We start from the raw sequence: 16,412 nt of genomic DNA, 5'->3' as shown, positions 1-16,412 counted from the left end.
GGGAGATTTGGGGTGAGTGCTTATTTGTACCCTGGGTACCTCTGGAACTATAGCAGGGTGACACCCCAATGTTTCTATATATCTGTAACCTTGTTATGAGCTAAGGGGGCCCAGTCTGAAGGTCAGTTAGGGGGAGATTTGGGGTGAGTGATTATTTGTACCCTGGGTACCCCTGGAACTATAGCAGGGTGACTGTTACCCCAATGTTTCTTTATATCTGTAACCTTGTTATGAGCTAAGGGGGCCCAGTCTGAAGGTCAGTAAGGGGGAGATTTGGGGTGAGTGCTTATTTGTACCCTGGGTACCCCTGGAACTATAACAGGGTGACACCCCAATGTGTCTATATATCTGTAACCTTGTTATGAGCTAAGGGGGCCCAGTCTGAAGGTCAGTTAGGGGGAGATTTGGGGTGAGTGCTTATTTGTGCCCTGGGTACCCCTGGAACTATAGCAGGGTGACACCCCAATGTTTCTATATATCTGTAACCTTGTTATGAGCTAAGGGGGCCCAGTCTGAAGGTCAGTTAGGGGGAGATTTGGGGTGAGTGTTTATTTGTACCCTGGGTACCCCTGGAACTATAGCAGGGTGACACCCCAATGTTTCTATATATCTGTAACCTGGTTGACGTGAGTCATGTGATTGGCTAGAGGACAATATTTACCTCGTAAGTTTTTCACAAAATCCTCTAATTTCATCTTGCGCTCGGGTTTGACGTTGGGGCTGTACATGTCCGTATTGAGGAGGATGATGGCGAACGCTAAGATGAAGATGGTGTCGGGGTTCCGGAATTGTCTGACCACCCCGGGGTTACACATACAGTATCGTTGGCTGAAAGACACAAAGGTTCAGTCAGGCACATGTAGACTTGGCTCTAGGGAGGGAATAAAGGGAGCAGTGGGGACAGAAATATAACTAGAATTTATTCCCTGCTGCAAATAACCCAGTCCTGCTGTCACTTCCAGACTAACATTAGGAGTTTTCTCTCCGTGTTGCCCCAGTAATAGATTCAAAATCTGATCTTACCTAAAGCCTTCAATTAAACGTTCCACCTTCTGGGCCTCTCCCTGTACCCGAATATGAGCCTGAAATTTTCTGAGAGCTTCATCGAGTTCCATCACGGAAAAGTCCATTTCATCCACCACGCAGCTAAAAGTCACAGGGTTAGAGCGTCAGTGGGAATGAAAGTCTTTAACACCCACCCGTATTGAGGGAAATCATGGCTGTGCAAAAGTACAGAATTCAGCAACAAAATGAATAAATGGGAACAATGATAAGAGTAAAGGTGGCCGGTGTCCTGCAGATGAGGACATGAGTCTCTGTATTGTGTATAGACATAATGGCCCTACTCACCCCACGGGCAGGACGTAAGGTGGCCATACACGGGCCAATAAAAGCTGCCGACAGACCGAGTCTGCAGCTTATTGGCCCGTGTATGGGGGCCCCCGACGGGCTTCCCCGATCGAGATCTGGCCGAAAGTCGGCCAGATCTCGATCGGATGGGGTTAAAAATCCCGTCGGATCGCGGCCGCATCTGTTCGTTGATGCGGTCCCGCGATCCGACCGCCCGTTTGAGTGCTTATTTGTACCCTGGGTACCCCTGGAACTATAGCAGGGTGACACCCCAATGTTTCTATATATCTGTAACCTTGTTATGAGCTAAGGGGGTCCAGTCTGAAGGTCAGTTAGGGGGAGATTTGGGGTGAGTGCTTATTTGTACCCTGGGTAGAAGGACATTCACAAAGGAACCAGTCCTGTAATCACATGGTTTATTGATGATGTAAAGCTCTAATGCCGACATCATCAGCAGGGTCACTGACCCTAGCAACCAGGTAAGGGTTAAAATGCCATGATGCCAAATGAAAGGGGAGGGAATGTAACCTCAACTGAAGGGCCACAGCTTGGGCAACACTTACAAAAATGTTAATACCCCCTTCATGCAACATTGGTCTTCTCCTCTCAACTTGCTGTCTCCATCTTGTACTACTGTCTCCATCTGGCCCTGCCGTCTCCATCTTGCCCTGCCGTCTCCATCTTGTCCTACCGTCTCCATCTTGTCCTACCGTCTCCATCTTGTCCTACTGTCTCCATCTTGTCCTACCGTCTCCATCTTGTCCTACCGTCTCCATCTTGTCCTACCGTCTCCATCTTGTCCTACCGTCTCCATCTTGTCCTACCGTCTCCATCTTGTCCTGCCGTCTCCATCTTGTCCTGCCGTCTCCATCTTGCCCTACCGTCTCCATCTTGCCCTACCGTCTCCATCTTGCCCTACTGTTTCCATGTTGCCCTAATGTCTCCATCTTGTCCTACCGTCTCCATCTTGCCCTACTGTCTCCATCTTGCCCTACTGTCTCCATCTTGCCCTACTGTCTCCATCTCTCCCTACTGTCTCCATCTTGTCCTACTGTCTCCATCTCTCCCTACTGTTTCCATCTTGCCCTACTGTCTCCATCTCTCCCTACTGTCTCCATCTTGCCCCGCTGTCTCCATCTTAACAATTGTAAGGTTGCAGTTATTACTCCCAATGCTAGGGCCCCCCATTCTCCAGCTCCGCCTCCTCACAACACTTACTCCAGGACGTCCCTGTTGAATTGTTTCTGCCGATTACCCAGAAATTCTCCGATCATCTGTCGGCTCAGTCCCTTTCTCTGCAGGAGGAAATGTGCGACCCCGACGGGTGTGTCCGGCACGAAGCCCCTCTCTATCAGGTACTGGACCCCCTTCTCCGGCTTCCTGAAAACACAAAGGGACAATCAGCAGGGGAACCATTGTGGGTTATAGAGAATGTCCTCATTGCTGCTCCTCTCAACTCTCCTTTCTTTAAAGGGGAAATAAACCCAAACATAACATGTTGCCCAGTGAAATTAAATACAATCTTCTACGACTCCCCAATATCCATTTATCATTCTCTCTGTTTTTATACTTATATGTCATTCCTATTCTCTGTCTGTTTCTCTTCTCTGCTAATTCTGACTCTGAAAACAATGTAGCAGACGTCCTTTATTCTTCAGCCAAACTCCATATTTTTGGGTTTACACCCCCTTTAAAACATTGCCAACTGCATAACATGTGGTGGCACCAAATACCCTTTATATGAGAGGCTCATTTCCATAGGAAACATGAACTCAGCCAAAAAGCAACAATCTGGGACCCCCAGTGAGAGAGGAGAATAAAAGGGTACTAGTAAAGAGTGTAATAATGTGAAAAATATGAAAGGGGGGGCTCTTGTAATGGCAGAAACATGCACCACCGGGGTATTTGTACAGCATTTGTATTGTTCCCCCCAACCAGATTGCTGGCTGTGTTATCTCCCCTTAACTGGCCTTCAGGCTGGGCCCCCTTAGCTCACAACAGATATATAGAAACATTGGGGTAACAGTCACCCTGCTATAGTTCCAGGGGTACCCAGGGTACAAATAATCACTCACCCCAAATCTCCCCCTAACCGACCTTCAGACTGGGCCCCCTTAGCTCATAACAAGGTTACAGATATATAGAAACATTGGGGTAACAGTCACCCTGCTATAGTTCCAGGGATACCCAGGGTACAAATAAGCACTCACCCCAAATCTCCCCCTAACTGACCTTCAGACTGGACCCCCTTAGCTCATAACAAGGTTACAGATATATAGAAACATTGGGGTGTCACCCTGCTATAGTTCCAGGGGTACCCAGGGTACAAATAAGCACTCACCCCAAATCTCCCCCTAACTGACCTTCAGACTGGGCCCCCTTAGCTCATAACAAGGTTACAGATATATAGAAACATTGGGGTGTCACCCTGCTATAGTTCCAGGGGTACCCAGGGTACAAATAAGCACTCACCCCAAATCTCCCCCTAACTGGCCTTCAGACTGGGCCCCCTTAGCTCATAACAAGGTTACAGATATATAGAAACATTGGGGTATCACCCTGCTATAGTTCCAGGGGTACCCAGGGTACAAATAAACACCAGGAACCTGCTTGGGTTTCACAGCAGCAGAGGGATTTGGGGTACATTTCTGATCCCCCAAAGTTTGGTACCTGCATGGATTGAGTGCCCCTGCCTCCCTGAATGTACCATTTGAGGCAGATTCCCTATCTCCCCCCCAACATCTCATTTGACAATCAGCTGGGGATGGGGGAAGGGACAGTGGGTGGGGGTTGGGGTGCTAAGGTCACAGCTGTTATTCAGTTTATAGGGGGAACTGGCAGTGCAGGAGACATCTATATCCACAACAGGGAGTGTCAGTAAGTGAACCATCACGTTGTGCCCAGAGACTTCATGTGCCCCAAATACCCACGTGCCACAGTGAAGTGAAATATGGGGGTGTCACAGTAGCACCAAGTTACTCCCTGAAATATGTGCAGTCCCTGGTGCCAAGCGCTCGTATCTGCGGCTATATATTCCCCTATACAAAAAATCCCTTTAGATGAGGGTCACATTGGTTATACAGCCCTTTCCTGACAGGTCCACATGGGCCCCTATAATGAGTCAGTCACAGGCTCAGGGCCACATCATCAGAACAGACGAATTTAACATACAATGTAGGTGCCCAAATCAGATCTGCTCATTGTTTTAGCAATAATTATATACAGTGGGGAGCCACCATCTGCTCTTCAGCTCTAGTGGATGTTGCCAGTTATAATTCAACAACAACTGAAGGGCCACAGCTTCGGCAACACTTACAAAAATGTTAATACCCCCTTCATGCAACATTGGTTCTACCGTCTCCATCTGGCCATGCCGTCTCCATCTTGCCCTGCCATCTCCATCTTGCCCTACCGTCTCCATCTGGCCCTGCTCTCCATCTTGCCCTACTGTCTCCATCTTGCCCTACTGTCTCCATCTTGCCCTACTGTCTTCAACTTGCCCTACTATCTCCAACTTGCCCTACTGTCATCAACTTGCCCTACTGTCTCCATCTTGCCCTGCCGTCTCCATCTTGTCCTACTGTCTTCAACTTGCCCTACTGTCTCCATCTTGTCCTACTGTCTTCAACTTGCCCTACTGTCTCCAACTTGCCCTACTGTCTCCATCTTGCCCTACCGTCTCCATCTTGCCCTACCGTCTCCATCTGGCCCTGCTCTCCATCTTGTCCTACTGTCTCCATCTTGTCCTACTGTCTCCATCTTGCCCTACTGTCTTCAACTTGCCCTACTGTCTTCAACTTGCCCTACTGTCTCCATCTTGTCTTACCATCTCCACCTTGCTCTATGGGGCAGGTTTTGCTCAATGTTCCCCTGTAGGGAGTTCTACATCTGCCCCTACGTTGCATTTCTGCCCATTGGTTCTGGGTTAAGAAACAGATGATCCAATATGAAGACACCACTTACTTGTTGAAGAGATTTAAGCCAATCCGATAGTGGCGTTTCCTGATGACATCATTGCTGAACGCAGGCGAGTCCCAGCTGTTGCGCGTCTCCTTGTGGTAAGTCTGTTTGCTGAGTGTCTGTTCCCGGAGACTGTCCCGAGACGACTCGGAGCTGCAGTTGATGGTGTCGTTGGAGTTGGAAGTGCTATTGATACTGTCATTGTCCCCGTCGGAATAATCCGACTCAGACTTACTCTGTCGATTGACGGTGCCGTTAATAATCAACTGGGCGTCTATGGGCCGGGGCCTGTGGCGGGGCTGTTCCTCGTCTCGGGGTATAATCTTAGTGGGGATATGGGGGATGTGTTTGGGACTCCCCTGCTGATTGGGGATCCCTCTTTCATACACGTTTTGTCTTTTAACGGACCCTCGTTCGGAACGATCGCTGAGATCCACGGAACTGTCGCTGGGAGGCTCGATGGTGAGTAAAGGTAGGTGGTCTATCCGTGACCGGTGGTCTTGGCAATCCAGAGACGGGGTGCTCCTGCAACTGGTGTCCGTGTCCAACTTATCATCCTTGTGCGTCATGGACCAGTACTCTTGAGAGTTCATAGACCTGAGTCTCAGTTCGGAATCTGTGCTAGAGGTTCTGTCTACGGACTGTGAGAGAGGAAGAGGAGGAGACAGTTCTTCCTCATCAATGTACAAAGTGACATCACTGTAGGACGCCGTCATTTCGTCCAGTTTCCTGTGATCCACATTATGTGCTGCTTTCATCTGCCCGGAACCGCTCCTCTCTATTTCCCGCCCCCTGATCGGATCGGCTGATTGGGCCTCGTCCGTGTGGAGGCTGCGGCAATTGAGCGCGTCGTCTATGGACTCGGCGAGGGACTTGACCTGCCGGGAGAAGGCGTCCTCCAGCTCAGTAATGGCGTCAGCAAAGTCGCTGGATGCCGCTGGAGATTTCATAGATGTTTGCTCCCCTCGATCTCCACATTCAGACTGAACCAGACGCCCCATTTTTGTGCCGTCGTTGCTCATGGAAACCTGTTTACCCTCAAAGTACGAGCTGTGGACTTTCTCTGGTCCTTCAAAGGAAAACTGCATCCTCATGTTGGACAGAACGATGCGCCGGGACATGCGATTCTCCGACATGGAACTTCTGAGCCGCTCAAAGTTCTTGTTCATCTGATACTGGCGGAATGCGGTCTGTATGGTGCGCGCTGCATGTCTGCTTACGAGACGGCCTCCATATTTGCGCTCAAGCATTTCCACCTATGGAATGAGACGAGAAGACAACTGTGAAAATGTTTATTTCCAGCAAATTCCATGCTGTTCCCTCTAAGGGCTGCTGGGGGCTCAAGAGTCGCAACATAAGTCAGTTCTGAGTCCAAACTCACGCGCGTCCGTCCGTGCCGGGTTCATAAAACAATTCTCATATATAATGCGACACCTTTATCATAATGAAGGTAAATACTTCCCCTTTACTGAGTAACTGCAGCTCTAATGAAAGAAAGATCCTTCCATTTCCCATGGGTGTGAACTGTGCCACCATAGTGCCAATATATGTGCTGGGGGGCATAGTGCCAATATATGTGCTGGGGGGGCATAGTGCCAATATATGTGCTGGGGGGCATAGTGCCAATATATGTGCTGGGGGGCATAGTGCCAATATATGTGCTGGGGGGGCATAGTGCCAATATACGTGCTGGGGGGCATAGTGCCAATATATGTGCTGGGGGGCATAGTGCCAATATATGTGCTGGGGGGCATAGTGCCAATATATGTGCTGGGGGCATAGTACCAATATATGTTGCTGGGGGGCATAGTGCCAATATATGTGCTCGGGGGGCATAGTGCCAATATATGTGCTGGGGCATAGTGCCAATATATGTGCTGGGGGCATAGTGCCAATATATGTGCTGGGGGGCATAGTGCCAATATATGTGCTGGGGGCAAGTGCCAATATATGTGCTGGGGGGGCATAGTGCCAATATATGTGCTGGGGGGCATAGTGCCAATATATGTGCTGGGGGGGCATAGTGCCAATATATGTGCTGGGGGGGCATAGTGCCAATATATGTGCTGGGGGGGCATAGTGCCAATATATGTGCTGGGGGGGCATAGTTGCCAATATATGTGCTGGGGGGCATAGTGCCAATATATGTGCTGGGGGGCGATAGTGCCAATATATGTGCTGGGGGGGCATAGTGCCAATATATGTGCTGGGGGGCATAGTGCAATATATTGTGCTGGGGGGCATTAGTGCCAATATATGTGCTGGGGGGCATAGTGCCAATATATGTGCTGGGGGGGGCATAGTGCCAATATATGTGCTTGGGGGGGCATAGTGCCAATATATGTGCTGGGGGGCATAGTGCCAATATATGTGCTGGGGGGGCATAGTGCCAATATATGTGCTGGGGGGCATAGTGCCAATATATGTGGCTGGGGGGGCATAGTGCCAGTTATGTGCTGGGGGGCATAGTGCCAATATATGTGCTGGGGGGCATAGTGCCAATATATGTGCTGGGGGGGCATAGTGCCAATATATGTGCTGGGGGGCATAGTGCCAATATATGTGCTGGGGGGGCATAGTGCCAATATATGTGCTGGGGGGCATAGTGCCAATATATGTGCTGGGGGGGCATAGTGCCAATATATGTGCTGGGGGGCATAGTGCCAATATATGTGCTGGGGGGCATAGTGCCAATATATGTGCTGGGGGGGCATAGTGCCAATATATGTGCTGGGGGGGCATAGTGCCAATATATGTGCTGGGGGGCATAGTGCCAATATATGTGCTGGGGGGGCATAGTGCCAATATATGTGCTGGGGGGGCATAGTGCCAATATATGTGCTGGGGGGCATAGTGCCAATATATGTGCTGGGGGGCATAGTGCCAATATATGTGCTGGGGGGCATAGTGCCAATATATGTGCTGGGGGGGCATAGTTGCCAATATATGTGCTGGGGGGCATAGTGCCAATATATGTGCTGGGGGGGCATAGTGCATATATGTACTGGGGGGGCATAGTGCCAATATATGTGCTGGGGGGGCATAGTGCCAATATATGTGCTGGGGGGCATAGTGCCAATATATGTGCTGGGGGGCATAGTGCCAATATATGTGCTGGGGGGCATAGTGCCAGTATATGTACTGGGGGGGGGCATAGTGCCAATATATGTGCTGGGGGGGCATAGTGCCAATATATGTGCTGGGGGGCATAGTGCCAATATATGTGCTGGGGGGGCATAGTGCCAATATATGTGCTGGGGGGCATAGTGCCAATATATGTGCTGGGGGGCATAGTGCCAATATATGTGCTGGGGGGGCATAGTGCCAATATATGTGCTGGAGGGCATAGTGCCAATATATGTGCTGGGGGGGCATAGTGCCAATATATGTGCTGGGGGGCATAGTGCCAATATATGTGCTGGGGGGCATAGTGCCAATATATGTGCTGGGGGGGCATAGTGCCAATATATGTGCTGGGGGGGCATAGTGCCAATATATGTGCTGGGGGGCATAGTGCCAATATATGTGCTGGGGGGGGCATAGTGCCAATATATGTGCTGGGAGGGCATAGTGCCAATATATGTGCTGGGGGGGCATAGTGCCAACTTTCGGGTCAGTGCCAGTGCGAGTGCCAGGGAACAGCATTAGGAAAGAAAGAGAAGAATAAGGGAGAATTCAGAGCAGGTTCTGGTTGGCAGGGCAGTGGCACAAACATCCGGAGCCCAGTGTTCTTTTTCACCCACCGTCTTGTGCCCCGGGTATTAAAGAGCCGTTTAACCCTTTCCCAGTTAACAGCAGAAGCCCAACCCCCTCCTGTACTTGCCTCAAGATAAACCGAGTCATTAAAACCCTTCCTAGTGATGTCAGATGCCCCACATTCCCCAGCACTCACCTTTTAATTCCTTGGGCTTTAACTGAGCCATTTAACCCTTTCCTAGTTCATGAGAGAAGCCCCACATTCTCCTGCACTCGCCGTCTAATGAATTGGGGGTTTCGGAGCAGAAGCGCAGGGTTCTTCAGACTCATCTCCGGGAATCACTGGGCAGTTTGCTCAGCAGTTGGGCAGTTGTTACTGGCTCCAATATATTGACTCAGCTGTTGCTCGTGGGGGGGGGGTGTTGTGGCTGCACTGGCTGTTCAGACTCACTACTTGTGACTCTCCCTAGTGATTGGCAGATTCACTGACCAGTACGATGAATGGGAAGAGTTAATATGAATTGGAATACACAAGAGCCACGAATATTATATTCTTATAAAATGTGTATAGTGATGTCATCAGTTATAATCAGTGATGTAATTGCCGTCACATGACTCACTAAAACTTGTGTATTTTAATCTATAACATACCCCCGGTTGTATAACATGAGGATATTAGAATGCGATATTTTAGGATTTGGCCGAATCCTGAATCCTTTGTGAAAGATTAGGTTAAATACCGAATACCGAATCTGAACCCTAATTTGCATATGTAAATTAAGGAAAAGAGGTAAAACCTTTTATACTTCCCTGTTTGTGTGTCGAAAAGTCACGTCAATCCTGGATTTGATGCATCCTTAATTAGAACTCACCTCTGAGTTTGATGCAACCCCATATATACCCTTATACTTTATGTACCCCTATATGTACCCTTATACTGTATGTACTCCTATATATACCCTCATACTGTAGATACCACATATATACCCTTATACAGAATGTGCCCCTATATATACCCTCATACTGTAGATACCACATATATACCCTTACAGAATGTGCCCCTATATATACCCTCATACTGTAGATACCCCCATATATACCCTTATACAGAATGTGCCCCTATATGTACCCTCATACTGTAGATACCCCCATATATACCCTTAAACTTTATGTACCCCTATATGTACCCTTATACTGTATGTACCCCTATATATACCCTGATACTGTAGATACCACATATATACCCTTACACAGTATGTGCCCCTATATACAGCCTCATACTGTATGCGCCCCTATATATCCTCATACTGTAGATACCCCAGATTTACACTCATACTGTATGTACCTCATATACACCCTGATACAGTAGGTACCCCCATATACTCTCCCTATGGCAGAACACAGAGCTTTATGGCAGCCTTAGAGTTAAAACATTTGAGGTACAGGGGCCGCTGGATTTGTTTCCCGCTGTTAGTTGAGTTGCGGCACAGAATAACTAATGGAAATGTCGGGAGAGGTCTCAGGTTGGAGCAGCGGGAGAGTCTGGTTCGTGCAGGAACAGCCCTGAGTGACACTTACCTGCTTGTCCTGCAGATCAGAAGACAACTCATAGCTCTCTGATAGTGACCGGGACCGTTTGATGGCGTCCTCCTCGGCCTGTTTGCGCAGTATAGAGGTGGAGTGTTGTAGTTTGGGCCGGCGGGATCTCTGGCCGGGAGTCACAGGGTAAATGCCGTACGGGGGGTGATCGTACTGATCTGGACTTAGAGATGAACTGTGAGTAATTGCCCCTTGGTGGTAACTCGATGTGCCGTCTAGTGAGCCGCTCTCATTCCCTGGAACGTCCCCCTCAACACTGCGGAGAGACAGAGAGACACATGTTAATCTCATCATTCAGCCTCTGCACCTCCAGCTCTTGTTCAACTACAACTCACAGTCTTTGGCAGGTTAACTTCAAAAACAATTAAACACTGGAGAACCCTGATGCCCTACTATACACTCAAACCCCCAGTCCCATCCAGTGATACCATCATCCTTACTATACACTCAAACCCCCAGTCCCATCCAGTGATACCATCATCCTTACTATACACTCAAACCCCCAGTCCCATCCAGTGATACCATCATCCTTACTATACACTCAACCCCCAGTCCCATCCAGTGATACCATCATCCTTACTATACACTCAAACCCCCAGTCCCATCCAGTGATACCATCATCCTTACTATACACTCAAACCCCCAGTCCCATCCAGTGATACCATCATCCTTACTATACACTCAAACCCCCAGTCCCATCCAGTGATACCATTATCCTTACTATACACTCAAACCCCCAGTCCCATCCAGTGATACCATCATCCTTACTATACACTCTAACCCCCAGTCCCATCCAGTGATACCATCATCCTTACTATACACTCAAACCCCCAGTCCCAGCATCATACTAACAGTTCATTTAAAGTTGTACAACCCAGAGAACATTCGAGTGCTACATGTTAAATTGGTGATATTTACAAATATTCAATAAAAACAAATTGAAAAGAAAGATGAACAACCTCTTTAACTGCAGAACCCAAATATCTCTGCAGAGCCCCCCTGTGCCCTAGAACTGAAACAGCCAGGCCCAACTTCTCATCTTTGCCCCCCACATAGAGACCCCCATTCATGCCTATAGAGACCCCCATTGGCCTGAGCTTTGGCAGGAGACTCCAACGTGTCTGTGAGATTTCCAGGGAAAACAAAAACCCAAAGGAGCCGAGACCCCCAGAAGAAGGGGGGGGGCATTTATTTCTAACAATTTCCCCTGCAATAAACTTCCCAGGGCAGAAGAAACTAATTGGCTGGGACAGAAACTGTTAATGAGCCCATTTCCCAAGCTTTTGTTTGGGGGGAAACAGTCGCTTCCCTAATTCCCTGCCCCAGGAGGCGGCACAGGGGGAACAGCTGAACTCCTAAATAGACAGCCCAAAATATAGGCACCTAAATATGGAAGCCACTCTGACTATTCCGACCTCTGGGAGCAACATTACCCTCCCCCACCCAGAGATGGGAAACAGGGAATTCTCCCTTAAAGGGAAAGACAATCTGTAAGATGTTTCCAGCCCCCCCCCCCCCCCCCCCCCCCGTCTGCTCTCAGTGTCCCGGGTCTGGTCATTCTGTATCAACAGTTTCTGGCCAATATGAAACCACTAAAACCAGATTGTACAGCACCAATATTTGCATCAATTTGTCTAGCCCTAATCATCTGCCACTGCCCCCAAGGGGCATCTACATCCACAACTGAGGTGCGGAGAGTCTGTGATACTGCCCCGGGGTTGGTTAATGCAAAAAAAAAAAAAATCTTCCTCAATCAGGGCCTAAACTCTTGCCTGATGCCTCCTTCTTGTAGTACAGTCTCATCTTGTCCTACTGTCTCCATCTTGCCCTACAGTCTCCATCTTGCCCTACAGTCTCCATCTTGACCTACTGTCTCCATCTTGTCCTACTGTCTCCATCTTGACCTACTGTCTCCATCTTGCCCTACTGTCTCCATCTTGTCCTACTGTCTCCATCTTGTCCTACTGTCTCCATCTTGTCCTACTGTCTCCATCTTGTCCTACTGTCTCCATCTTGTCCTACTGTCTCCATCTTGTCCTACTGTCTCCATCTTGACCTACTGTCTCCATCTTGCCCTACTGTCTCCATCTTGTCCTACTGTCTCCATCTTGTCCTACTGTCTCCATCTTGTCCTACTGTCTCCATCTTGACCTACTGTCTCCATCTTGTCCTACTGTCTCCATCTTGACCTACTGTCTCCATCTTGCCCTACTGTCTCCATCTTGTCCTACTGTCTCCATCTTGTCCTACTGTCTCCATCTTTTCCTACTGTCTCCATCTTGTCCTACTGTCTCCATCTTGTCCTACTGTCTCCATCTTGTCCTACTGTCTCCATCTTGTCCTACTGTCTCCATCTTGCCCTACAGTCTCCATCTTGTCCTACTGTCTCCATCTTGACCTACTGTCTCCATCCTACTGTCTCCATCTTGTCCTACTGTCTCCATCTTGTCCTACTGTCTCCATCTTGTCCTACTGTCTCCATCTTGTCCTACTGTCTCCATCTTGCCCTACTGTCTCCATCTTGTCCTACTGTCTCCATCTTGTCCTACTGTCTCCATCTTGCCCTACTGTCTCTATCTTGACCTACTGTCTCCATCTTGTCCTACTGTCTCCATCTTGCCCTACTGTCTCCATCTTGTCCTGCTGTCAATGTCAATAGCCCCCATGCAACCAACTAGATCACATTAGGTGTCTGGTCGGACCGATTGGGACAGCACCCCCAGACACTGCTCATCCCATGAGATTTTCCTGATTAATGTGACGCCGAGTCCTGAGGAAATATCCAATGAGGAGGCTGATGCTATTTGCCCCATTAAAAGCCAATCAGCTGCTGAGAGGCAAGAGGCGGGGCAATATGAGCCCCAGTATGTGCAGAATGTGGAAAATCCCACTCGTGTTTATTTGTCTCCCCCCTGAGCCTCACACAAGGGCCACTAGACTGTAAGTTCCCCATAACGTTGTTGTGTTTATAGAAGCGACTACAGAATACTTTGTGCATGAGTCAGAACATTGCGCTGCAGCCAGAGGCCTGTGGGACAGTTATGTTGCTCCCTGGGACCCCAGACACGTCCCCCCATAAATCTGCCTTTAGTTACTGAGTCTGTGACAGTGAGTTTTCCTTTAAGCACTTTATTCCCCCCCCCCCAAACTCTGAGCTCCCCGTCCCCACGTCATTTACATATTTATACACTGGGGCCTTTGTCTTTGTGCGGCGAGGCCCAAACCCACAACTGAACCCAAAGCAAAATCCAACTGGACCTCGAGGGTTAATGTGTGACATCATCACAGCTGCAATGTGAGCCGATACACGGGATGCATTACACACGTTACACATCATATGTGGCTGCACATGTTATACGTCATACGTGTCACCCTCGCCTGGACGGAGTAGGAAACAGGAGCAGTGAGTTGCAGCTACAGCTCAGCAGTCCCTCCAGCCATTTGCCTCTTTATCTTCTCATTGGTTCCTATGAAGTTGCCCCCCCCCATACACACACAATTGCTGCGACCCCCACAGAGAGGAACAGTTGCCCCCACACGTTAGTGGCAGTGAGAGAGGAGGGTTAATGAGTTAATGAGTTAATGTGGCAGTTGTGCGTCAGGATTAGTTCCTGCAGGTAAAGTTCTTCTATTGTGTTTGTCACTAGAAATGTTACAGGACAATGAAATGAAAAATAACAAAAGGTGATCCCTTTATATATAATCATAATGTAATATAATCATAGGAAGCTTTCAGAACATGTTAGTTCCTTTTCCCTGGTATAAATATATATATATACTGTATATACAACATTCAGCTCATCAGTCACATGAGCAACAAAAAGGAAGATCAATGTGAGAGGAGTAAAGTCAATTACGGGGGGGGGATCAGGGACAAACAGATAAGGTACAAGATAATGTGGATCAATAAATATAAAAACACTTCCCTGTGGAACCCCCCTGCTACTTAAAGGGGAATGACCTGCGATCCTCCTGCTAATGTAGGACGTTCCTGGGTGGGCAGCAGATCAGGACCCCCAGGCTACACCGACAAACTGTACAAATTCCACAAAAACATTTGAGCAAAGAAAGTGGAAAAGTGAAGTTTGTGCCAGTGACACAACGTGGCCCCTTCCTGCCCCCCCCCCCCCGGGGTCGAGTATAAAGCCCAAACGCTGACTAATATTTTGGTGACTTCAGCAACATCTGCGTTTGTTTAACTCTACGCCTGCCCCTGCCCCCGACACTGAGAACTACACGGGGGGGGGGGGGGACACTGTTCCACCAACGGCCGAGCCAACCGAATATCCATCAGCTTCAACCTCCCCCCAACAACCCAGTGTGTTTATTAATCCACAGATTAAGGAACAATCCCAGCGCCAGATATTCATATCCAGTATCTCTTTAAACTCTCTGACTATAGATATTTATAATACACAAAAGCCATGAATATCCTGTAAATTATATCCTTATAAACGGTGAGTTCTGAGGTCACCAGTTATAAACGGTGAGTTCTGATGTCATTTCTGTCACATAATTAATAAAGTACCCCCAGTTGTAAAATATAAGGATATTAGAAGTTAACTCGGAGTTCCATGAACTGTATAAAAACACTCGGCCTTCGGCCTCGTACTTTTATATGGTCATGAAACTCCTCGGTAACTTATAATATCCTTATATTTTACAAAAGGGGGTACTTTATTCACTATATATAAATATATATATATACCCTTTAGTACCCCTTGTTGGGAAATATGAGGCTATTAGAAGTCACCTCAGCCTTGTGCTTTTATAAGTCAATGGAACTCCTCAGTGACTTATAATATCCTTATATTTTACAATAGGGGGTACTTTATTTAGGGTGTCTCCCTACCAGCACAAACTATCACTAGTGGCCAGTTAGAAGCTGGCGTTGGGGTGCCATTGAGCCCAGAGATTTCTGCGTGTGTAGAACACACGTGTCGATTGAGCTCAGGGCAAGCACAGTCTGTTCTGACTTTTACACATCGGGCCCTTAGAATGGGGGCACTGAAGAATCAGATTAGGGCCCCCCATACACAGGGAAATAAATGAGCTGTTAGTGTTTCTCTACTGACTCTAACCTGCAGGTTCCACACATGGGGCCCTCAGGCAGGGCCCTAAGCACCGGCTCAGAATTGGGGAATGTTCTTATAAAGCCACAACAGCTGCCCCAGGAACCAACACTGAATCCGACACATTTGGTGCTTTAATTTAGAGCCGGGGGCCATGACTGTATCTCCCAGGGACCCGAGTCACGTTACATTTTCCATTTCAGAATCACAGGAGCCACTGAGGGTCTTTGGGAGATTCCAGGGGGGCCCGGGCGGCACTTTCCACTGTCTGCGGAGGGGAATCCAGTGCCGGACTCACAGATTCCATGATCCTGATTTATGGCAACGACTTTCCTGGGAAATGACTAACGGAAAATCCAAGTCAGTGGTCGGCGGATAATCCACCCCGGTAACATTTCACTACTTCCAACAAACCTCAATATTGTTCTCCTCTCCCCAATTTATTTCACTTTGTGGCAAGGGAGGGGTTAAATGTCTCATGGATACAGATGGCACCGGGCACAGGGGCCCACTATCTCCTGCCGTGTTATCCAACTGCCACATTACCTGCCACTGCCACATGCTTGAGCCCTGGGACAGAAGGTTTAGCACAATGGCAACTTCCAGGTCAGGCCGGGATTGGGGCTAATTTGTTCTGCAGAGCCCCCCCATGTCATTTACATTATAAAAGTGGGGCTCCCATTTCCCCTCCAATCATTCAGCTGAGCATAAATAAAGGGGCCACCCCCAATTCAT

The 16,412-nt window shown here is 48.5% G+C and overlaps 1 protein-coding gene across 11 annotated transcripts in view; it reads right to left on the bottom strand.

Moving 5' to 3' along the window:
* The window catches only part of LOC108704046 (IQ motif and SEC7 domain-containing protein 1), a 184,971-nt gene that overhangs the window by 16,669 nt on the left and 151,890 nt on the right, over positions 1-16,412 (bottom strand). For all 11 annotated transcript variants that reach the window (XM_041591008.1, XM_041591012.1, XM_041591017.1 and 8 more), the window contains 5 exons: positions 10,585-10,861; positions 5,314-6,566; positions 2,569-2,730; positions 1,024-1,146; positions 662-828 (listed from right to left, as the gene is read on the bottom strand). In XM_041591008.1, coding sequence (XP_041446942.1) covers positions 662-828; positions 1,024-1,146; positions 2,569-2,730; positions 5,314-6,566; positions 10,585-10,861 — 1,982 coding nt within the window. The remainder of the gene's footprint in view (positions 1-661; positions 829-1,023; positions 1,147-2,568; positions 2,731-5,313; positions 6,567-10,584; positions 10,862-16,412) is intronic.

Source organism: Xenopus laevis, chromosome 4L, assembly GCF_017654675.1.
Source record: "Xenopus laevis strain J_2021 chromosome 4L, Xenopus_laevis_v10.1, whole genome shotgun sequence".
Classification (NCBI taxonomy): domain Eukaryota; kingdom Metazoa; phylum Chordata; class Amphibia; order Anura; family Pipidae; genus Xenopus; species Xenopus laevis.
The sequence above is the reverse complement of the archived record's forward strand: the minus strand, read 5'-3'. Positions and strand labels throughout refer to the sequence as shown.